General features: G+C 41.0%; 1 protein-coding gene across 5 annotated transcripts; it reads right to left on the bottom strand.

The window, feature by feature from the left end:
* Positions 1 to 447: 447 nt before the first annotated feature.
* SPDL1 (spindle apparatus coiled-coil protein 1) lies at positions 448 to 21,099 on the bottom strand. 5 transcript variants are annotated; one of them, XM_039385260.1, is made up of 12 exons: positions 19,275 to 19,748; positions 17,405 to 17,588; positions 15,215 to 15,391; positions 14,713 to 14,907; positions 14,296 to 14,445; positions 13,577 to 13,675; positions 12,682 to 12,792; positions 10,018 to 10,158; positions 8,441 to 8,550; positions 7,660 to 7,847; positions 6,175 to 6,520; positions 448 to 1,276 (listed from the first exon to the last, which is right to left on the bottom strand). In XM_039385260.1, exons 2-12 carry the CDS (start codon positions 17,561 to 17,563, stop codon positions 1,129 to 1,131), a joined length of 1,824 nt encoding a protein of 607 aa, XP_039241194.1. In that variant the 5' UTR covers positions 17,564 to 17,588; positions 19,275 to 19,748; the 3' UTR covers positions 448 to 1,128. The 5 variants fall into 5 exon arrangements, with proteins under 5 accessions (XP_039241194.1, XP_027577982.1, XP_039241193.1 ...); XM_027722181.2 differs by lacking the exon at positions 448 to 1,276 and adding an exon at positions 20,940 to 21,099 and having other exon boundaries at positions 5,962 to 6,520; positions 19,275 to 19,322; XM_039385259.1 differs by lacking the exon at positions 448 to 1,276 and adding an exon at positions 20,762 to 20,916 and having other exon boundaries at positions 5,962 to 6,520; positions 19,275 to 19,322.
* Between the last annotated feature and the right edge of the window lie 2,491 nt (positions 21,100 to 23,590).

Below are 23,590 nucleotides of genomic sequence, written 5' to 3'. Positions count from 1 at the left end.
TTTCCCACCTCTTTAGTCACTTGGCTGTGACTCAGTCTTACAGTTGTTTTGGGTGAGGTGAGTGATGAGCTAAAGCCACCCCTGTGCACAGTCACAGCTCACACAACCCCAGGGCATCACTTCTGACCTGGCACAACTGTGACCAAGCCAGTGGGTTGGCAAGATTGTTCCCCAGTGAATTGTTTTTCCCTGATGGATTTAAAAGAAGTCCTACAGAACTTTCATCTTAACTAAGAACCTTTTACCTAAACAGTGGCTAATCCATTCACCAGAGGGAGCTTAAACTGCAGTATGACTCAAAGAATTACTCAAATTTCCATATAAATGCTCAAAAAAAAAAAAAAATCAATGAAACAAGCTTAAAAGCTCTCCTCAGAATTATTTTGCAGGACCTTCAGAATGTTACAAAATTGTGTCCTAAAAGCATGACAACACACAGCACCTGCATTATACTTTCTTAGCATTTATTGATTTTTTTAAACAATTTCTACAAAAGACGTTGCCTTTCATTCAAAAAGTAGATACATGTTTCTTCTCAAATGCAATACAGACTACATTTTATAAAGAAAGAGAAATAAACCTTTATTTTAATTATTAGTACAAATACAAGAAGTCAGAGTTTCAAGTGAATACTGACCAACAAAACACATAAAAACATTCAGTTCACCTTTGCCATCAGGTCAGCCTGAAAGTTGAAAAGGTACATCATTAGGAGGAAAAAACATTAAGAATTCTGAATCCAGGAAGTGGAAGAAATTCAGGAAAACCTGACTTAGCCAAGTTCTCCATCAACAACACTGTCCAGTCTGTCTTGCTCAGGGTTGCCCCTGTCCTGCCATACAATAAAACCAGGGCAGCAAGTGCTTCTCCTCCACAACAGCACATTTAGGGACTTCACCAAGAGTCAAGACAAGGCAACACTTGAGGTCCCAGTGAAGGGAACTCCACCAGTGCCCTCTGGGAAGTTATCAAAGTGCAGCTCTCATTAACCCCCTCATACTCTTCAGAACACAAGGCAGATCAATACCTAAGTCAGGAACCTGTACACTGAGGTGTGACAAGCTTACTCAGTATTTCCTGCTGAAGCAGGACTCCAAATTGTCCAGGTACCTTCCAGAAGTGTAAGTTTTATTGCTGAGCACACTGTGTTTCAGGGGTTTTCTTGGAAGGTACATACAAGGTTGTATATTTTGTCTTTTTTGTTTTCTTCTCCGCCGTGATTTTATTTTCTTTCTTATCTTCTTCTGTAGATTCAGATCTGGATTCAGCTGTTAACCTACAGGCAAAGCAACCATTCTAAATACACATTTAGTTTATATGAAACAGGACAAAAGTGAGAGTTTTAGGCAGAGTCAAGAAGCCAACTGGCATGGAAGACCATCCATAGGCAAAGACAGAGCAAGCAGGGTTTAAAGAGAAAATGAGACTGAAACAGAGCATTTTTATATCAGTCCTAATCACATTTCATCACTTAAAGCCTCCCCCACACACCTCATCTGCTGAAATGTTGGGTAAAAAAGGTTCCTGAGTGTGTTTTCTGTTTGGGATCAGCCTTCAAAAACACCAGTGACTGTGCCATGCACAAAGGAGATCAAATCCCCTCCAAGTCCCAACAACTTAATACAAATATGCTGAAGTCAAGTTTCCTTCTTCTACACCACCAAAAAGACTACCCTTAGAGCACTCTATTAGTTTCCACCTAGTTCTGTACTACTATTGCTTTTATTTTAATGCCTGAATATCTTAGGTTGCTGCAGGAAAATTTATTTTCAGGCTCTAAATTGCATCATTTGCCCACTGACATGTTTTAATGTTGCTGTGAATGTAAATGGGGGCACAACTGCCTCAATGCTGGCAAAGAGACAAGTAATTCTGAAATCGAAACATTGTGTTCAGATGTCTAAATCTCATTTTTAACTTAATGAACATGCAAACATGCCAATAGAACAATTGATAAATAACAGTATTTTATCCAACCAAATCACCCACAGACTGTTCCACATAATTTTTGTTGTGAAAATAATCACGAAAAATGAAGTTCCAAATTAAACATGGCTTTATATACCAACACAAACCTATGCTCCCTCATCACCACATACCTTAAAGCAATTCTCTAGTGACCTTGTGGATTTCTAGTGGTCTCAAGAGCAACCACAGCCCCTGATAGCTGATTTCAATGATGGCTTCCCAAACAAAAAGAGCTGCTACCCAGTTGTTAGGGATTTATTTGCAATACAGACCTGCAGCTCAACATGAGGACTGTGAAAGGAGCTGTAACAAAACAGTTTGGGGAAATTTAGCTACAGATTCAAACTAAAATCAAACTATTATGCATTGCAAGTAGTATTAATCCCTATAAGCACTGTCTCACACTAACAAGAAACAGGCTTTGCTGTGCCCCTGCCCTGGGTCAGTGTTTGCTCCACCAGGTCATTCTCATGGCTGACAACCTTCTGTTTGTGGTCACCTTCCCCCAGGCTGCCTCACATTTTAAATTAGTCAAAAGTAGAAGCAAGACAGAACACACTTTTTTCTTCCCTGTGTAATTCCCAGTAATGATTCTGTGGTTTGCACTTCACCTGCAGGGCAGTCTTTGCCTCCCAGAGAGCAGGAATTAGGGATGGGCAGTTCTGTCCATCTGGTCCTGTGGCAGATTCCCTTCCTTTGTCCCTCCACTCTTCTGCTTTAAAACAACCTCTGCCCAAGGGCACCAAAACCACTACTCTAACAGCCAAAATTGCCACCCAGGATTGCCTAAAAAAGTACAGAGAGGACTCAAACAAACCAAAAGACCAAATAAAACCAAATTCACTTAGGTTACGTTCCAAAGCAGCACCACAGGATTTATACAAAATACTGCCCTTTTACAGCATTAGGCAATTCTGTCAGTGTATGATGTAACTCTGGCAACCAAATTCACTCTGTGCCTCTTGTGAGGAGGAGATGGAAGCCAAGAATGAAGCTGAGTCTGGGAGGAAGGGCTGGGTCACAGGGGGGAGGCAGTTTTCTTTCTCTCTCATTGTCCCACTGCTTTTAATTGGCCAGTTAACCTTCCCCTAGTCTGGTTTGCCTAGGATCAGTGGATCCCTGTCATCTTTATCTCTCCCCACAAGCTTTTTCCATCTAATGTTCTCCTTTGAACTGTGGAAGAGAGGGAGTGAAAGCAGCTGGGTGGGAGTGTGGGACCCACCACAGCTCTCAGCCCATCCCTTAGAGCACCACAATGGATCACCAAGTGTCAGCACAGGGAAACGGATGGATCAGGAACAACAGGCACCACTTAAACACCTCCACCTTTAAAAAGACCAAGCTATGACATGATTCTATCAAGCTGTGACTGGGCAGACTCCAAAACTGAGTTATAACTGGAGCTCTACCCATTTAAGGCAGATGAACTGTCTCATCAGGTGAAGCTGTGCTTGCCTAAAACCCCAAAGAGATTATTAGTATCCAGATCTCCTGCTGGGCCAAATGGCTGCAGGCATGTGAAGTAGATTTGGTGTATGTAATCCAACTAAATAATTTAAGGGAGCAAATAGGCTCTCAGGCACACAAGCTCTTCTTTAGATCAAACTAAAGCAAACAACTTCAAATCTAAATGCAAACTAAGTTGTGCAGCAAGGGCTGGAATTTGCTGTTTCAGTTTCAGAAGGGAAGAAAAGCATTTCGATACAGAAATGTATCTTTTTATTGACCAGGTGGTCCAACAAAAGATAGCACTGCACAGCCTTTGCAGTGCCTGAATTTCAGCAGCAACTGATAATTAATAATAGTCACTTTAATATTTAAATCTTTAGTCTCAACACACTCATACCACAACCAAATCAGCCCCATCACCTAATAAGTTACTCCAATGTGTACTTTAGATTCTGTAAGGACACGGACATGTTGTGCAGATCCATGTGCTGACAGGCTGAAGTGATGTACCTGTACCTTGCTAAATGACCTTAGCAAGAAAGTGTCTTCAAAGGAGGGAGTTTGTCACCCACACAAGTACACACAGATCACTCCTGACCACTTCACCACCTCCTGAGCCCAGGTGACAAAGCTTCCCAAACCCCACTTTCCAGAAATGAGGTCTGCAGCCCTTTCCCAGTTACAGTGGTTCTTTTCAGTGCCACATTTCATGCACCAATAATGACAGAGCTAAACTAATTACTGCACAGAAACTATTCCAGTCACAAAACCAACCCCCAGAGGCCACGACAGCCTTTTCAGCTGGAACATCATATTTTATTTAACACAAGTTCAAATGCTGACAATTATTTAGTATTATTATTACCATCCACCATTATTTTTCCCCCAAAGTCTCCATTTTCAGGTCCACACTCAAGTTGCCAATAGATTTTGTGCCTAGGGTTTGGCCATATCCATTTCAGAACAGTCCAGAGACTCCTTTAGTCTTTAGAAATCCAACTTCTCAAATACTGAGACTTGATCATGACTTCCTATTTCATAATAAATCATAGCAGATCAGGGTTAAGTAAACCCTCAATGTCATATTAAGAGTATCATGACTTGGGGATTTAGTAGTTCATTAACACCATCAGAAACAAACAGAACTTCCTGTCTGGATTTGCCCTTACCAGGCTCATACCATCATTGAAAACAGCTAATATGGAGTTTTGTGGCAGTTTTTTAATTGTGTTGGTGGTTTTTATTTTTTAAAAGTTATTGATTTATGTCTTGTTCCTTATTTGAACCAACAGCAAGAGGTGCAAGATTAGAAACCTCCCTCTGAGCTATGGCTTCATCTTCCTCTTCCATTTTTTCTATGCACTCTGCTTTCAAACATCAACTTCATAAATAATTTCCACTCAAACCCTCTCCATGATTATTCAAATAATCACCCCCTCTCTCGTAAGTTCAGCCCTTCACTTCACATAAACTGTTTGCAACAACTTCCTGTTGGCAGACACTGTACCTTCCTTTCCAAAAGGAATATGAGGAAATCAGTGAAATGTTTCCTACCAGGTTCCATGCTACCTGTTCCTGCACGTGTCAAAACACACCACTATCACTCAGTTATCCCATCTTTCCTCTCCACTTTCACCACCCACATCTGACCTCCCTGATCTTCCCTCCTCACTGACAGTCCCTGCACATTTTGACACAGCTGCTCAAACAGCTGCTCCTGCCATATTTTTTCCAGGCTGTTTCAGAAGATTGCAACCTTTGGCTACTTTAAGTCTGTTAATCACACCCATGCAACCTTGACTAATTGATCTAAGAGTCAAAGGATCAAGCCAATTACTTCTGAATGCCATTAGCTCTGGCTACACTGTGCAGGTTTCCATGGGTTAGGCCTTCCTCCATCTTCAGAGCTGCTGTCATTTTAGACTCACTAAGTTACTTCTTCTAGCAGACATCAGCAACTTGTAAGCTCAAAGCATCTAGGCAAGCCCAGACTTTTTTCTCCCCCCAAACAAACGTGTTTACAAAGATTATGAACAGAATACAAAAAGCATTCACTGGAAAAGTAGAAAATAGAAATCAGCGTTCTTTTAACCAAGATAAAAAAGTTGGAGATAATGACTGTTCTCAGTTACTTTACCATCTAGCAAAAAGTAACTTAAATTCTCAGTTCAGGGCAAAAATGTGATGTTAATTTGGCAGTTGTCTTTCCAGCTATCATGCATCCAGACTATGCAAGTCATTTGTCTGACAACACAAACAGCTGATTAATTCTCTGTGATCTTGTACGATGCCAGTTTTGTTAACAGCACTCAGGTTAAGAACGACTTTAAATAATTTTTAGGCTTTTAGCTAAATCTGCAAGTTGATGAGGGCTGAAATTAGGTATCAAACTGAAGCATGATACCTATTGCCTTTGTTACCTTGAGGTGTAACAGGTGTGTGGCAGTTTGGAAGAGACCAAGAAAACAAGAAGTCTCTGAGGTTGGAGCAAACCAAGCGAGCTGTCAAGCTACCTGTCTTCAAGTAATGGCAAGGTTATTTTAGTTACAGTTTCAAGAGTCTTTTTTATTAGTCACCACTTTAGTCCTCCTAAAAGGTATTGAGAGGTTCAATGTAGGCAGCTGGAGCTGAGGAATGACCCGGCATGCAACACTGAGGAAATAGATAAAGAACTGGATAGCAAAGTTCATGCAGCGAAAGAAAAGAGATGCAGGTCTGTGCTGATTGCCTTGAGCAGAGACAGAAGCTGACACTGACCTGAGGGCAGCTGAAGTCAAGGAATTATTTCCACTTCTGCTGTTGGAAGAAAAGGCCTCGTGGTTGTCTTCTAGAAATTTCACTCTCTTCTTCTCCCTTTCAGGCTCCACTGTGTTCCTCTTGGCTTGCAGAGCTGTGTGGAACGGGGATGCTGGGAAAGCCTGTCTTAGTGGAGAAGCACCACTCTGCTCCAAGTACTTGGCAGTTATCTTTTTTCCTTCCTTACTTGGCAATTGAGTGAGAGCACCTTCTCTTACTGGAGTACTTTTGCTGTCCAAGTATTCACAAGTAGTGTCCACTGGAATCCTCTCCCTCTTCTTTTTAACTTTAGAGCCTCTAGGTAATTCTAAGGAGAAAAAGGAATATACTTTTTGTACAGAAGCAAAGCTGGAGTTAATCTGTCCACCAACATGTTCATAATAGAACTAAAAAAAAACATTTCACATGACTAAAGATCATGCAATAATTTTTAATAGACAACTTAGATCCCTTAAAGAATGTCCCTTCATATAGTCTAATAAGCCCAACAGAAGCCAGCTTGAAAAAAAAGAGACATCATCCACTCTACCTTTTCACCAAGACCTTTAATTAGATGCTCTGAACTACAGGTTGCTGAGGTAAGCTTTCACAACCAGGATTTCAAAGTCAAATCCTTTGGGTATGGAAAAGTACAAAACCAACTCACTCCATGCATAGAATCCCAAAGTGGTTTGGTCTGGGAGGGACCTTAAAGCTCATCTGGTTCCACCCCCTGCCATGGGCAGGGACACCTTCCACTAGCCCAGGTTGCTCCAAGCCCCATCCAACCTGGCCTTAGACACTTCCAGGGATGGGGCAGCCACAGCTTCTCTGGGCAACCTGTGCCAGGGCCTCCCCACCCTCCCAGGGAAGAATTTCTTCCTAACATCTGATCTAAACCTGCCCTTTTTCAGCTTAAATAGAATCATCTTCCTCCACAGTCTCCAGCTCCCTTATTTTGCACATACTCAGCTATCAGCTGTTTTTCAGGAGGGCCTCTGCTGTCAAAATTTAAACCATATTAACTTGAGCTACTGAACAGTTTCTCCTCTAAATGCTTTGCAGTTTATCACAAAGCTCCTGCCAGCTGCATTCAGAAAACTGAGGCTTCTCATCAACACAAAGATGCTGCTACTGTTATGAAAAGCACCTCCTGAGCATCTGTTCCCACCCACTTGACTGTGGTTGTCCAGCTCTGCTCCATAAAGCCCCTGAACACTCATCTGCACTCTTTAGTCTTCTGAAGTCACTGTTAGGACACATTGAAGGGAGGTCCTTGAGCAAAGCAGGGCTTTTCCTCTTTCAGTTCAGCAGGTTTTGGACCTGGTTATTATCAAAAAGGCAGCCATTTAAAGTTTACATCTGGAACTAAAGCAATGTCTTCCTGTTTGATGTCATCCCATTTGTGAAGGTGCAGAAGATCAGCTATTTACTTTCCCCCCCCCCAAGTGGAAAAGTTGTATTTACCTTCAGGTTCATATTTCATTTTCAGCTCGTCCAGCATAACTCTCAAGCTCATATTCTCACTCTGACATGTCTGCAACTGCCTCTCACTGGTAAAGAGCTTCCTTTCAAATTCCAGGACCCTTTGGCTCTCATACAGAGCTTTCATTTTTTGCAAGGAGAGTTCATTTTTCAATGTTTCAGTTTCCTTGCTGGGGTGGGAGGAAAATTATAAAGTCAGACTTGGTTTGCTTTGTTTTTTTTTTTTTTTTAAGTAAGGCAGCAGGTGTAAAGTCAACTCAGTACACAGCAACTTCATGGCAAATTTGTATTTATACACTTGGATCTGAGGGCTTAAAAACAGTCAGAGGCCAAACACTATGAACTTGCTAATTAATCAATATGGAATTCACTAGTCAAAGAACACAACTAGATAGTCCAATAAAGCATTTTAAGTGTTATTATCTGTTTCCTTTGATAAGGGAAATAAATATATACGGCCTATAGACTAAGAATCTCATACAGATTAAGTTTTAATTTATTAAAGTTCTCAATTGTCCTGTATCTAGGAGCGTGGAAGAAAGCAACAAGATACAACAGTTCTGCTGCTCTCTTTTAAAACAGTAAATTGAACTCCAAACAGAAAACTCTCCTTCCTATAATGAATTAGAAAATACAGCAAGGAGTATGTCTGTATTTACAGTCAGTGCATACAAACAGTAACAAAAAAGGGAGAATAAAAGCAAGTACCTACAAGATAACCCAGCTACAACCAACTTCTACGGCTCAGACTGTAAGTACTTACTTGGAGTTGTCAAGTTTAATTTTCAGTAAATCTGCATAGTACTCATCCTCAGAGTCGCCTCCTTTTTTGCTACTCCCAGGTTTGGATTCTTCCATATTCTCATATAAAGTCTGATAAATAAAGAAATGTCAGGTTGTCAAGCAGTGACCTTTCAGAAGCACACTAGCTTGGTCCTTAAGTGACATTTTCCATGCATTTCTATGGAAGCCTCATCATACAGGGATTTAAACACAGAAGATAACTCAGTTGCTCTGAGTACCTCCCCATTTGTTACAAATGTCAAATAGCACTAAAACTGACAGTTCTCTCCCATTCACTGAAAAAAAATAAAAAAGCAAGTTATCTCAACTGCAGAAGGCTTTCAAATAGCACTTTCAAATAGCAGAACTTGCTTTATACTTGAAAATACAGGATATTTAGTTAACACACATGGGGTTTTTTTCCACCATTTATTTCTAGGCTTCAGTAGCTGGACCCCAAAGGAATACAAGCCATGCTAATCAACAGTTAATCTCAAAATCAATTACATATTTCAGATGAGGGAGTTAGTTAATAATAAAGATGCCATAAATGCAGCAACATGTGACACTGGGGTTTTTGTTGTGTGGTTTTTTTCTGAAGCAGCAGCAACCAGACTAAAGAGTGTGTCCTACAGACCTCCCAGTCAGTCACTGACTGCAGATACTTTGGGTTGGTTATTGGAATCAAGTATTTGGTTTCCTGACACCACTTATTTATGGCCTAGAGACAGAAATAAAGCTCGTAAATGAGAAAACTGGTAAAACAATCAGGCTTCCTCAATTGCTTGCTAAAATGGGTTAAGCTTGGCTTTACACCACTTGGGTTAAATACAGAAGAGAGGAGGCTATCCTGGAAAGCATAATCCTACTGCACAAGCTAATACACCCCAGTTTACACTCCAAAGCTGTGATAAGAAAGGGCCAAACGAGTCCAGAAGTGCAAGAATTAAAAGAGGCTGCTCTCTGTAAACACATAAACATCAGTAACATTACACTAGTGACCCAGGGTCCTCAAGTACTTCTCACCTGTCAATACTGGCAAGATAGTACCAAGTTGTCTAAGAGGACTGAAAAAAATTGCTTTACAAGGATGATTAAATAATTCAGCTTGGTTAGAGAAGAGCAGGGTTCAACTGTAAAGTTAAGACACATTAAAAAATAAATATCCAGGAAATTCAATAGAGCTGAGACACTAAAAAATACCAAAGCCTAAGTACAAACAGTAAAAGTGTGAAATGGTTACACCTTCCAAGAGAAAAGTCAGATGTCACAGCTCAGTGAACTTTGACCAAGTAATAGGATTTGAATGCTACAAGTAACTAAGATATGAAGGTGCTATACATAGGAACCCACAAAAAAATTGTTTCTTCAACCCAGGTCTTGAATTTTCTGCTTCTCTGAACTTGAGGAGTATATATTCCCCAACTGTAAAACACAACTGGGGTCAAATAAAGGTATGAGTAGCTTTGAGATCCCTTTTCAAACCAGTTTTCGTAATTCTTGTTCTCATGTTTTAGCTTCCATTTAGGATTTTCTACTTAGTTACAAACCACATACCTTAAATTTTTCCAGCTGCCTCACTTTCATCAGCAGATCTTCTATTTCCCCATTCTTTTGCTCTAACATGGCCTGTAAACGTTCCAGCTGATCAAATTCTGCCTGAGAGCCTTTCATCTGCAGCAGTGTAGCCATTTGCAGCTGGAAAAAAAAGGGAACAAAATAAATCTTTACAACAAGTACTGGGATTAGTGACTGAAAGTCTCAGCCTCTTGCCCAGAACTGTTCAGGTACTCAAACCTTGTAATTCTAATCCTGAATATAGAAGTGCACTGGATGCTTAAACTCAGCCTTCATAACAATCTTAGCAATTATCACCATAGACTGACACTGAAAGTCCTCAGGAGAGCTGAAAACTCCCTGAACAGCTCAGTCCTGAGTGTCACACCCTCCTCTGTACTGACTAAAGAACCTGTAAATGCACTGTCAAGGACACACAACATTCCACATTCAAACCATAAACACCCAGTCAGCTAGAACCCAACTACAGCCCAGGCTTATTTATCAGAGCTAAAATGAATCTTGAAAACTTCTCACTCGGGAAAACCCACAAATTTCAATCCCTTTTTCCCCCCACTTCTGATTCTGAGGTATAACACCACCATGTTTGCCTTCTGCAATATTAACCCAAGAATTTCAGCTTTTTCTGCTCCTCCAGTGGAACACATCTTTTCAAGCAAAAGAACATCCTCTGTCATTACAAAGGAGAAGTTTATCACAATTTTGCACTTAGAGCAAAGTTTTCTGAGGGTGTTAATATATTAATGTCATGTTTACAAGGGTCTTAACACATTGAGTTACAAGGGATACATCAGACATTTAAACAACAGGGGAAACAATATGAAAAACAAGACATTAAAAGACTTCACAGGGTGTTGGTGAACACTGAGGCATTTTTATCAATATAGTCAGTATGGATAAGGTAACACTGTGGGACACTGGGAGAAATCACAGGGAGAGGATCAAGGGAAAAAATTAAGACTACAGATTGAGGGAGAAAGTGAGAGGAGAGCATTTACCCTATGCAATCTCCTGTATCAGCTACAGGGTTTTGATGTTCTGTACACAAACTGGAGCTCCAGAAAGATTAAGTTATCTCACAGCTTCTACAGAACATAAGGGAGGCAAAATTTTACCCCTCCCCAACACTGGTTGACTAAAATTATCTTACAGTTCCCAGTCACAGACACCTCATCTTCCCCCTTTGACTCAAAAGGCCTCTTGCTATCAGAATTACAAGTTGCAGTTGATCTACATAAAAACAAAGAACAGGGACATTAAGAAACTGGAAGGGGTACTCTGGGCTGTGGTAGAACTTTCACAGGAGTGCTGTGGACTTTCTGTTCAGGACTCAGATCTTCAGGAGTCACCAGCAAGTACCACACAGAGACATTCTGACAACTAAAGCTGCAGCAAGTTACCTCCATTGCAGGAATCAGCTGTGAGTGGGGAGATAAGCACAGACTGAGCTTTAACACACAGCAGCACAGTGCAGAGAGGAGGCTAACAGGGATCTAGGATGGCAGCTTAAGCAGAACAGCTGTCCTAACAAACTACTTATTTCCAGTGCTGATATCAGAAGAAATGTTATGAGTACAAATCGAAATTCCAAATAAAAGCATTAAGCAGTAGAACAGGGATACCAGTTTGCCTCCATTTTTGGTGGAAGTCTTCAGTATTAGGCATGTTTCTTATACATTGAACCAGTAGGACTGACCTACCCTCATATTACAAGGAGAAAATTTCTGAACAAACTGATCCTACCCAATGACTTTGCTCACTCAAATCTTTGCTGTATCTGTAGGTTTTTGCCTTCTCCTTTAAGAATGCTGTTTCAACTATTTTCAACCTCCTCCACAACAGCTGGGGAACACAAACCTGTACTTTCAGTGCAACTTATGATCATCAATCTCAATTTGTAAGCACTCTCCTCAAACTTCATGATCAAGTACTTGATCAAAATGAAAGGATCCACTTCAGTATTGGAAAAAAATCAGAATTCCAACATGAAAACAGCTGGCAACTCTGCCAGTATCTTTTAAGTCAGCTTCTGCCAATTAGTTCTCAACATTAACCAACAGGCTCCCATCCTATAACAGTGTAGTCTAAATTAAATAGGTATGGCAAAAGTTATGACTTATTCTTGCACCAAAAATAGGGAAAAGCAGAGAAAAAAAAAGGGCAAAAAAAAGAAAGCAACCCTGAGGGCAAAAGAACCAGAAACCAAAACCCACAGTGTGATGGGAGTAAAAGCCTGTCCTTCTCTTGACATTCATTCCTGACAATGACAGTCAATGCACAAATACATGATTCATGTAGTACAAGGACTAGACAAGAAAAAACAATTACCAAGACAAACTGAATGGTAGTTTGACTGACAGGAGTTGAGTTTTACTTTTATCCATTAAACAACTACTGCCAAAGTAAGCAAACGAGGTGCCTTCAGTGCAACGTGGAGGTCTAGGATAAAGCAGGAGCAGTAGAAGCAAAACAAAAATGCTGATGAACAGTAGAAGTCAAACAGCACAACAACGTCTCACTTGTTTTTATTCCCATTTCCCTCCCCCCAGACCACTGTACCATATTTTAAAGGTAACAAATCCCCCAGGCTGTGCACTGGAGCAGTGCCCAAGGACACCTGGAGCATTACAGTAATGGTCATACCTTCATTCTCTGCAACTGTTCTCTAGTGAATGCATGCTGTTTTTGGAGGGACTGATATTTTACTTTCACACTGATCAGCTGCCGTTCCATTTCTGCCCTACGGTCCTCCACCTACAGAATATTGTGAACAGTTATTACTGGGAAGTTATAACACTTGTTCTCACTTGGTTGAGGAGTTTTACATGGACATGTTGCCTAGCAATGAGTCTTCAGTCTGCAAATACTGCTTTTGCAGCAACAGTACTTGAAAATACAGGCTGTTGATAATCCCCCTGTAATAGAAGTGCTATAGCTGCTGAAGTGCAACAGATTTGTCTTTTGTTCTTTTGATATCAAAATAAAGTACCATTTCATATGCTTCAGTGTTGCTGCAGAATAGTTTTGTTCACTGGCATCAGAACAGTTTAAAAGAAAATGAACTGTGCACCAAAATACCTCCCTATGCATTTAAGAGCAGCTCAACTCTTACTGCAAAACCAATTCAAGAACCCTCCCAAATGCTCAAACATCCTGACATTTTCAGCATGTTTGTAAGACAGTTTTTATCAGCATCTTTTAGTATTTCACATACTTGTCTTGTACATTAAAGAAGGCTTTACCAGCTGAACAAAACTACTTAGAGTCAAGATCTGCACACAGAACAGTCATGAGCCCTCACTCACAACTTTTGACTTGACAGCCAGGTAACTTTAAGTGAGTTCATTCATTTTAGTAACTCCTTAACTTTGGAGAGCATAAAAATGATTTTCCATATGTCAGATCAACACTGAAGTCATATCTGAGGAACAGAGATATGTGCTGGCCAGATCAGGTACAAACACTCTAATATTTTCAATACAGTATAACAAAGAAAACATAAGTATTTTCTTCTCAGGTATCTATGGTATAACTGTACCTCAGCAAAGAGAGAATTGCCTTTACTTGTAGGGTCCAAAGATTGTTGCACTGCACGATCCAGCTGAACCTGAAGCTCCTGATTGGCTTCACGAGCTTTCTAGATTAAAGCAGAGAGGATATTAATCATTCAGGCATCTGATGCTCTGCATACATGAATTTAATCAGATGGTTTTAACTCTAATTTCCTATGCTTTAGCACAGATTGTATTGTACTGCAGTACTTTAATGTACATACAGTTCTAGTCACTAAGACAAGATAATTTCATTTCACTAAAATGAAATTATTTTATTTTAGTATTCCACTGTTCTTCATGACAGGAACACAACTAAAAACCTTTGAGGGTTTGCTGTTTGTTGACTGGATTAGTGGTATGGAGACCACAGGCCTTGCTGTGTTAGTCAGTCACAAAGCCTCTACCCTCCAACACAAGTTTTCCCAGAAACTTGAAATCAAAACAAGAATTGTGGCAGTGAGTTGGGGGAAGGTCACTAAGAGGCAGAACAGTGCTGGGCAGCTCTCCTTACACAGCCTGCCCCAAAACAACCCCAAGACAGAGCATCTACCAACAGGCAACACCAAACACCATCAGCCAACACCCTTCTCTTTCCTCTCCCTCCTCAGAACTCCTCAAAACTCTAATTTCACCAAAAAGCTGGCACCACAACTTGTGCTATTTGGGGCTTATCTGCCAAAGTCCTATAAAACTAAGAGAATACCTCTAATGCATTACAGTAAGAAACAACTTCTTTCTCCCTCTCTTCCTTTTCTGCGTGCAGGCGCTCCAGCTGGTTCTGTAAGTTACTGTTCATGAGTTCTAGCTGTTCTTTGCTGTACTGAAGCTCATTCAGCTTCTCTTCAACATTGGCCTAAACAAAAAAGTATGAAATAAATAGTATTTAAAACAGTTGGAAGAAAAGCAAGCCCAAGTGAGCCAGACATTTGTCAGTAGTAATTACTTTTAATACAAAACATTATATTGAATCAGAGAAGGTATTAAAGTTAGCTGTTATTTTTTTGCTGTGCACGTTGTCTGAATATAAATCAATCCACACAAAACATCTTATAATGAACTAAGTGCAAAATTTGATCTTCAATTAGCCTACATTCCTAATGGTTCAGTGCTACTCACACACCTTCACACTTTCCAGTTCAGTGAGCTCGATCTGAAGGTTGAGCATTTCTGAGGACATGGTCTCGTGGACACGCTCAGACATCATGTGCAGTTCTTCTGATTTGGCAGCAATTATCTCCTTCTGATGCTCCACTTTGTGTCTCAGCTGTTTCTCTGAGAGTCGGGTTTCATCCAGTTCTGCTTTCAGATTCTCCAACTTAAAAACAGTTGACAAGCAAGCAGTATCATTTTATAATAAATTCTTGAAAAGCACAATACTTCTGACTATTCCAATTCCAGAAAATGTCTTAGAAACACAACTTAAGAATAAACCCTTAAAGATAACTGTGAAATGTCCTCTAATTAACAAGTAACAGTGCAGATCTTTGTTAAAAATCAACCAAACTCCTACACGTTGTAACTACTTATTATTTATTTTACTAGTTAAGAATGCAATTATAAGTTAAATTTAGAGTATCTAAAAGGCTACTAACAACCTTTTAGCTACATATTAGTTGTCAAACCTTGTTTTTAAGGTCATTGATTTCTTGCCCAAAGGCTCTGGCCAGCTGTTCCTTCTGTGTTTCCAGTTGCATGTTCTGCTGCTGCTTGAGGGAATCACACTCAAAATGCAAGCTTTCCAACATCCGATTCTTGAGTTCAATTTCTCTCTGAAGGGTGTATTTCTCTTGTTCAAATTTCTGAAGGAAATAGCACATTAATAAATCTAAACATAATAGTACATTGATCCCTAAGCATTTATGGAAAAGTACAGACTCAAAACCAAGATATTTGTAGCTCATTCAATCTTTTGTTGGAGTTCTACACATTTTTTAAAAAAAAAAGAACAACTGCTCTAAAATTATGATTTATTATTGTGCAATATTCTCTTCTTCATAGAACTGTTTATTTCTTTGCACACAACATGAAATGTGTGGGCATCTTTTCTGCAGGTGTCACAAAGAAATTTAGCAAGAGTTTACAGGCATTTTCCTACCACCATGGAACCCAATTTATGTTATAAGTTGTTACAGCCCATCAAGTGTTTCCCCCACTGAAGAACAGCTGAGTGCAATGGTTTTAAAAGACAGTTAAATTGTCTGCTGTTTTGGAATAAATCCCATCAACCCTTCCAGACTGAAGAATGATTTTTTAAACAGCTCCCCTCTCTGCCTGATTGCATGTTTGTTAATTATAAAAGGCAGCTTCATTTTACTCTTCCGTTCAGCCAGCAATTAAGGAGAAGGAAAAAAATAAAAAGAGGAGAGTGTTGAAAGCAGAAATGGTAATAACAAAGCCAAACCAGTCTAAAGATGCAGGATATTTTCTTTCTTTTCAAAATAAATTAACTCTTAAAACACAAACCAGAATTAAAAAAAGGAACAGAGCAAAACTAAAAGCTGTCACGTATCAGACTGACCTCTGTGGCCCAGACACAGCTTATCAAGGACAGGCTTAGCTCTCAAATACAACAGGAGAAGAGCTTTAACTCAAAGATAAAGGAGTGCACTTCTGGCCACACCCCAGAATGATAAAATTCAAGCAGATTATGTCTGCACACTTGTACAGAAGAGAACAGAGATGTTTCTGAACAAAAGTTCTGAAAGAATTTGTGTGCACAGGAACTGCTTTGGCTCTCAGACTCCAAAGAGGAGAGCCAGAGACTCCAAAGAATCTGTTGGATAACCACAGTTCCCACACAGATGTTATTCTACTGAGTGAAAGCACCCAACTCCTTCCCTCTGCCCTTGGAATCTGAGTTGCTAATTGATCTGGTTCACACAAGCTCTTGGCTCCAGCTTCTGACACAGGATTACAACCTGTGGGTGCAGCCTGACAGCACAGGGTTGTCAGCAGGAAAGGATGATCCTGCCCTGCCTTCCTTATCACTTGTGCCTTCAGCTGCCTCTCACACAAAGCTTTCCAATGGTAAACTAACCAAAATAAGCAATCCTGCTCTTTCAGAATAGCTACAACCATCCAGCTGCTATGAAAAAACACAGAGAAACCAAAAACTACACACATTTTATCTCTACCCCAAGAGAAGGGATGGATGCACACCCAGAAAGAGGCTAAATGAAGACAAATGTTCTATAGGAAACATGGGCTGGCCAAAAACAAACTTGAAAATTAAAGTCTTTATGAAAAGTGGAAGAGATTTTTCCTGATTGTGATTTTCTTGAACAATTAGTAAGAAGAAAACTGGTCAACTAAGTAATACTTCTGTATTTCAGCACTGTACTATTTTTTTCTGAGCTGCAAAGAAATGTCCTAATAAGTTCAGGACCCCTGGGTATGTGAAAAATGTGAAAGCTTCACTACAGAAGAAATCAATTTTACAGTCTTGCTGCTCACATTCTTCTCACAGCTTTAAATGATGTAAAGCTTATAGGGAGAGCACACACGAATGAATTGCTGAACAGAGGCAAAACACATGCTCTGAAACAAAATCACTGTAGCATTTAGCATTCATTTTACATTAAAGGCAATTAGTCCTACATGGTACAGAACACTTGATGCATAATTAGCTATGAAACCCTGTCCCAGTTAGATACAATTATGCTCAATGTCTTAAAGCAGAGGAAAAAAAAGCCCTCTGTACAAGTTCCTGGAGGTTTATTAAAATTAATGGAGACTCCAAAAGGCATTTCAAACACCTGTGCCTGCAGAAAATAGTTAAAATAAAACAAAGTTGAGTTTTGAACAGTCATCACCTCAGTTTTCTCAGTCAGTTCACGGCGTGTTTGATCCAGCTGATTTTGGACTTCACTTTGGGACTCCAGCAAATGCAAACCATATTCTGCTGCCTTTCTTCTCTCATTCTCTGCCTCCTTGAGTTGCTGTTTAAGACTTAAAATGGTGTCTGCCTCCATTTTCCTTCCTTCTGTCACTTCAACGCTGCAAAGACAAAATTGTTAAAAAATCCCTTGCAGTAAGTTCCAGTAAGTTACTGGATTTCCTTTCTTCATCAGGATACAAGAATATACTTTATGCATTAACACACACAAAAAAAAAAGCAACCAAAAACAAGACAGCTCACAAACAAACAGACCTATGAACAGTAAAATAATAGCTATTTCTTCATGAATTTGGTTGATGTCTTACTCTTTATTACATCTCAACTAACAGCATGCAGCAAAAGCACTCCTGCATACCTGGTTTCCTCACCCCCCAGAGCCAGAATTAATCTGGTACACAGCTCTCTTGCCAAGGACAAGAGTGGGCCAGGGAATAATCTTATAAAAACACTTATGCACATGGCTGGCAATATTTCCTTTGTATGACAAATCAAGCCCCACCAAGTATAGGATCACTTGTGTACACAAATAACACTTAAGATTCACGTGGGCAGCTGTATTAGCAGGCCAGTTTACTCCTAATAACATTAGGTGGGATATAGACACAGATGAAAGCAGTTCAAGGGAAGAGGCAAAAATAGAAACCCTGTTAAAATGTCTGGAATTTTAACACAGCATTTATTTAAGTGCTTGATGGAGTCTTTAATTACTGTTTATTACTTTAAAATTTCGCTGCTGGCAACCTGTTTGTTAATAACCATCTCCCTGGCACATGTTTCACAAAGTTCATCCATTTGTCACTTCAGAGCATAAAAGACACAAGGTGAATTTTGCAAAAAGTGAGTCAAAGTAAATCCAACGAACCAAATATATATAAAAAAAATAAAATTCAAGTCAAATTAACACCATAAGTTTGTGTGACTGCTTGCTCTCAAATCTACTAAATCAGCATGCTGCCAAAAAATCCTATTAAGAGAGAAAATGCTAAGCAACTTGGGCTTCTGAACAACATATGCCAAGAGTTTGTTCAGAAAGCAGGAGATACCAATGATAGACAAACACACACAAAAAAATCTGCAGTTGATTTTTCAAAGCCAGGGTTCATAACTGTTACATAAATTGAGGATTAAATTCTTTATTGAAGATCTAACTCTTGGTTTTCCCATAAGCAATTTATTTTTTGCCATTTCTTATTGGCACATTTATTATTCTTCGCTTTTTTTTTTTGCTAATTTTTATTCGACATGGAAAACTCCTTGTGGAGTTACCCAGTTCCCACTAAAAGAAAAAAATAGTGGAGGCATAGTCTGAGGCACGAGATAGAAGCTATTAAATTCTGGGTTTTGCATTTTCTTCTCCCTTCTTGTTGCTATCCAGGTTTAACACACACCAAGAGACTTTATCCAGCCATGCTCTGAAATTTCACTTTTTCACATCTAACCACTGTAATGCCTGAAATCCTAGTTTTGCACACTTATGCCCATGAAAGACAGGAATGTTGCAAAACTGTAACTAAGAATCAACAATATTATGCTCCTGCAAGGACAGATAGACCGTGTACAATTTAAAAATTATAATGCTTAAGGCAGGATGTAGCAATAAGAGTGCATAGGCAACCACTCCTGACATCTATTTCCATTAAAGAGAATTAATGAATCCTTGCTCACTTACAGAAACAGAATTTTTAAAATAGCTTTTTCTTCTGATCAGACAGCAGCATAGAGGCAATGCAGCTATTTGACTGCTCTTACCTTACTAAATTAAATGAATAACATGTTTAACTCACCTTCAGAAGTCCATTGTAGTCTTTCTTGACTTTATTCTTGCACTCCACCTTTAAAAGAAAATAAAAGCAACAGTTGTCTAGTGCAGCTGAGTCTGAACTGCCACCCCAGCACAGTCCTTCAGAGCAGTCCCTGGTCAGAACATGCCTAACCCTGGGGCTGCCTCATGAACATGCAGATCACAACCTAAAACCCCATATAAATGCAAATCTTATTCAAATCTCACTCAGGCAGCTGGCAGACGGTTTAGAACCAGCCAGATCAGGCAGTGCTGCCAAAGGAGGGATGCTCTGCAATTGGCCTGTGGGGCAAGTAAACAGGCTACACCCTGGTCACCTACTTCTGGAACACATGGAATTTTTAAGGGTTGTTCAGGGATTTTTGTCTCACTCCATCCTAATTCTTCAGTCTCTTTTGCATTTCCCCTCCAGTTTCACGTAGAAGACCTTTGAACTCTTAATAAATAAATTACTGCATAATATATAGATATAAAAAAATCTTATTTTGTTTTATTTTATTGTTGAAGTATGGAAGAAAAGAGAAATAGCTTTCCTATTCACACGTTCTTTGCTTACTATTAGGGAAAAAAAGCAAGTGTGCCTTTTGGAGCACAGACATTCTCAACGTTCCATTTTCAATTCCAGATGCAGCTAATCTAATTCCAAGTAGTTTTGTTCATAAAGCTGTATTGTTGTATAGGAAATAATTGCCTACAATTTAATATTGTACAAGAGGCTAAGTAAATTGCCCTGAAAACGTTTTAAGAGTATTTAAATAGGTAGCAAGGTGAGCAGGCAGGAGGCGAAATAAGGGCAGAATAAATGGAGAGCAATTTCTAAGAGTTACAAGAGAGTTCCTCACTTTTGGCTAATTAACACATTTTATGACAGATTCTGGGCTGAGGGCTGCACACCTCGATTATTCAACCATTCAAGCACTCATTAATAAAAACAATAAGGTAGGAGATAAAAAGGCAGTTTTCTGGCAGGCAGACATTCTTCTCCCCCTCTCTAACAGTCCTGGTTGATCTGCTGTTCCCAAGGGCCACGTGGAACAGCTGCCTGTGCTCTGATCCTTCCAGGAGCACCTGCCCAGTTTTCTGAGCGCTGACATAATTAGCAGGGTGGTTTCTCTCCCTCATCCCAGCTATTCCCCCGACAATTCCATTGTTACTCACACAAGTCCGTCCTTCACCTACCACACCGCACACACTCAGTCTGGAACATTTTCAGGGCTAATCACCTTCCACAAAAAAACACCTTCTTGGGCTAGTGAGTACTACAGAGACTATCTGCACACAGAACATAGCATATTATACACTACATTATATACCACAGATATATTACATCCCATATTATATACCATAGATGTATTATAGCCTATATTATATACTATAGATATATTATATCCTATAGGACGTGCTACATATGTATATATTATATGCCATATCACATGCTATAAATGTGTATCTATATCTATTTACACATACGTATATAGCTATAAAACGCCGAAATAACACACTACAGCCTCATCTTTCAGTCACCACAAAGCCCCGGGCAGGCCAGCAGCTGGCTCTGGGAGCACTTTGTGTAATTAATGCCATGTCACCTCTGCTCTCTCGTTCCGCACCCATTCCCCCCCACAACCACCCGCTCGCCCGCCCTCACCCGGTAATGTCCAAACGGACACCGAGGGCAAGCTCCCCGCGCTCCACCGGGGGCCGCAGGGCAGCAAACCACCTTCCCCGCCCCAAGGGACAGGGGTGGGCACCGGCAGCACGACCGAGGCAGCCCCAGAGGGAGAGAGCGAGACCCCCCTCCTGCCCGCTCCCCCCTCACCGCCCTCACTGTTCACCGGCGCCGCTCCCGCCGTTCAAATCGCCTCCACGCCACGCCCCTCAGCCAAGTCTCGCGAGAGCTGGCCCCGCCCAGCACCGCCCCGGCCCGCGCATGCGCGGGCGGGACCCGGGAGGGCCGTTTGTGTGGGGGGTTTTGTGCCGGTGGAGCCCAGCGTTGTCCCTGAAGGGATCGTGTCGGTGCTTTCGCAGGGCCTTGGCCGCCTTGTTTTTCGTTGTTAAATGCCGGAGCGTTGTCCCGAACGCGAGCTCGCAGTGCCTATTCACACACCAAGCCAAGGGGTTTCTGTGTGTTGTTCTAGTCTGTGGAAAGCAAAGGCTGGCTCAACGATCAGCAAATCTTTACACTATTTACGCGCTTCAACAGAGGCATCAGCATTCCTTGATTACGAATTCCATTTCACGAGTATCCAAGCCCATATTTGCTAGTTACGTCTGTCATGTCTTAGCCCACAGGTGCAGTTCTCTGCGTTTCAGGCTGAGGTCTGTTCTGAGTGGGTGGTCGGTGGGTGGATGGTCCTGATCTCCCACTGCCAGAATTCCTTTCCCCTGCTTACTGCTCAGTCCTGCTGACTTCACTCCTGGGGGCTCTCTCCAGACAGCCCCTAGTCGTGGGCTTGTCTGCCCTTTTCCTTAAAAGATTAGCCAAACATACAGCAATCACAATGCAATGGCTTAATCGTAACTGTCCATCTACAGCTGCTGATTACCAACTAAAAAAAAATAAATGCAAAGTCTGATTCAAATCTTGAGGGGCTCAATATCGAGAGCAACAGTGAGCAACCCATCCTGCCAACTACAGAGAGCCTGATCCACTTGTTCCCTGTGCTCTGAGCAATTAAATACCCCTGGTATGATTCTTTAGCACAGCACCGTGTTCACATTTTCTTCAACATCAAGCTTCTATTTGTAGAAAGTCTGGGGTGCAAGGGTTGGAAGCAGTGGTAAAGGAGGGTGGCCAGGGCTACTGTCATGGTCTGGCTGCTCTTGTACTCGCTAGACAACATTCACTGTGTTAAGCCTTCCCCAGTGGGGGAAGAATGTTTGCACAGAGCCCATGGGAGATTTTCCAAAGAGGGAATGTTGTAATAAAGCTCAACTCCAGCACTGCAGCCATACCCAGGGAGGTGTGAAGGACATGCTTGGCTTCCAGAATCACGGACAATACCACCTCGCTCAAAGGAAACACAGGGAGTAAGCGATGAGAGTCAAAATGTACAGAGTGCTCTGTGTCATCTGGGAAGCCTGCAAAGTCCAGGGGCAATCAGCTCCTCCAGGCAGTGTTCTACAGGAGAGATATGGGGCTGGCAGTAGAATGCTGCAAGTGTCTGGTCTATCCCACTGCCTGCTTCCCTCATGAAGGAAATCCCGTCCCTCAGCAGGGCTGCCGAGGCTGCCTGCCCCTGGGAAATGTCACCACCTCCTTGTTGAGCCAAACCTTCCCTTGGGTTCTGTGGAGCTTTAATGTCCAAGCTACACAGCAAGTTTGAGTGCTTGTAGCATGGAATCATAGAGTATGCTGAGCTGGAAGGGACCCATCAGGATCATCCAGTCCAACTCCTGACCCTGCCCAGGACACCTCAACAATCCCACCCTGTCCCTGAGAATGTTTCCCAAACACTCCTTGAGCTCTGGCAGCCTTGGGGCTGTGCCCACTGCCCTGGGGAGCCTGTTCAGTGCTAACCACCCTCTGGGGGAAGAACCTTTTCCTGAGATCCAACCTAAACCTGCCCTGACACAACTTCATGCTGTCAACTAACTTTCTAACTTGTTATTTGTTTTCCTAGCTTGCTCTAGTTTCTACTCATCTTCACTTCCTGCACCAGGGGGGAGTCCCAGGGAGGGATTTCATAGTGTTAAATTGTACAGTATTCATAGATTTCCTAAGCCAGTGAAGATCTGAGTGATATCCAGCAAGAAGAGCAAAATTCATCAGCAGGAGTGTTTCACCATAGACTCCTGATGGTTATTAGAAAGTCCAGGGTCAGGTGTCTATGTACCATTTTATTCTGCCCCAAAAGAAAACCTTAGTAATTTTTACCTTTTAAGCAGTGGTTAAATTTATAATCTGTTCTGCAGGATTCATGTATTTTGTACTTATTATTCTATTTGATGTGACATCCCTAGCAAAAGCCACTGCACAGAAACCTCTGATACCAAATTCTGCCTTTAAAGAAACATGCTTCAAGTAATGCTAGATTAAATTCAAGCAACAGGCTGTAAGTAGATGCAAGGATAACAATCCTATTTGGAGCAACTGGGACAGAAATAGATGTCTTAAGAAAAAAAGGGGCTTGGAAAATAAGCACATAGTATAAAATTTGACAGAGGGAGCCAATAAAACACTACTACTACTACTACCAAAATGATACTGCTCCTACTAGTCTATCAAAATATGAGTCTGCCTTTTGTCAATAGGAATGGGATTAAAAATTAAATACAGAATGATCTAGACAGGCAAGA

Source organism: Pipra filicauda, unplaced genomic scaffold (assembly GCF_003945595.2).
Source record: "Pipra filicauda isolate LSUMZ 115617 unplaced genomic scaffold, ASM394559v2 scaffold3_size10097308_pilon, whole genome shotgun sequence".
Taxonomy (NCBI): domain Eukaryota; kingdom Metazoa; phylum Chordata; class Aves; order Passeriformes; family Pipridae; genus Pipra; species Pipra filicauda.
The sequence above is the reverse complement of the archived record's forward strand: the minus strand, read 5'-3'. Positions and strand labels throughout refer to the sequence as shown.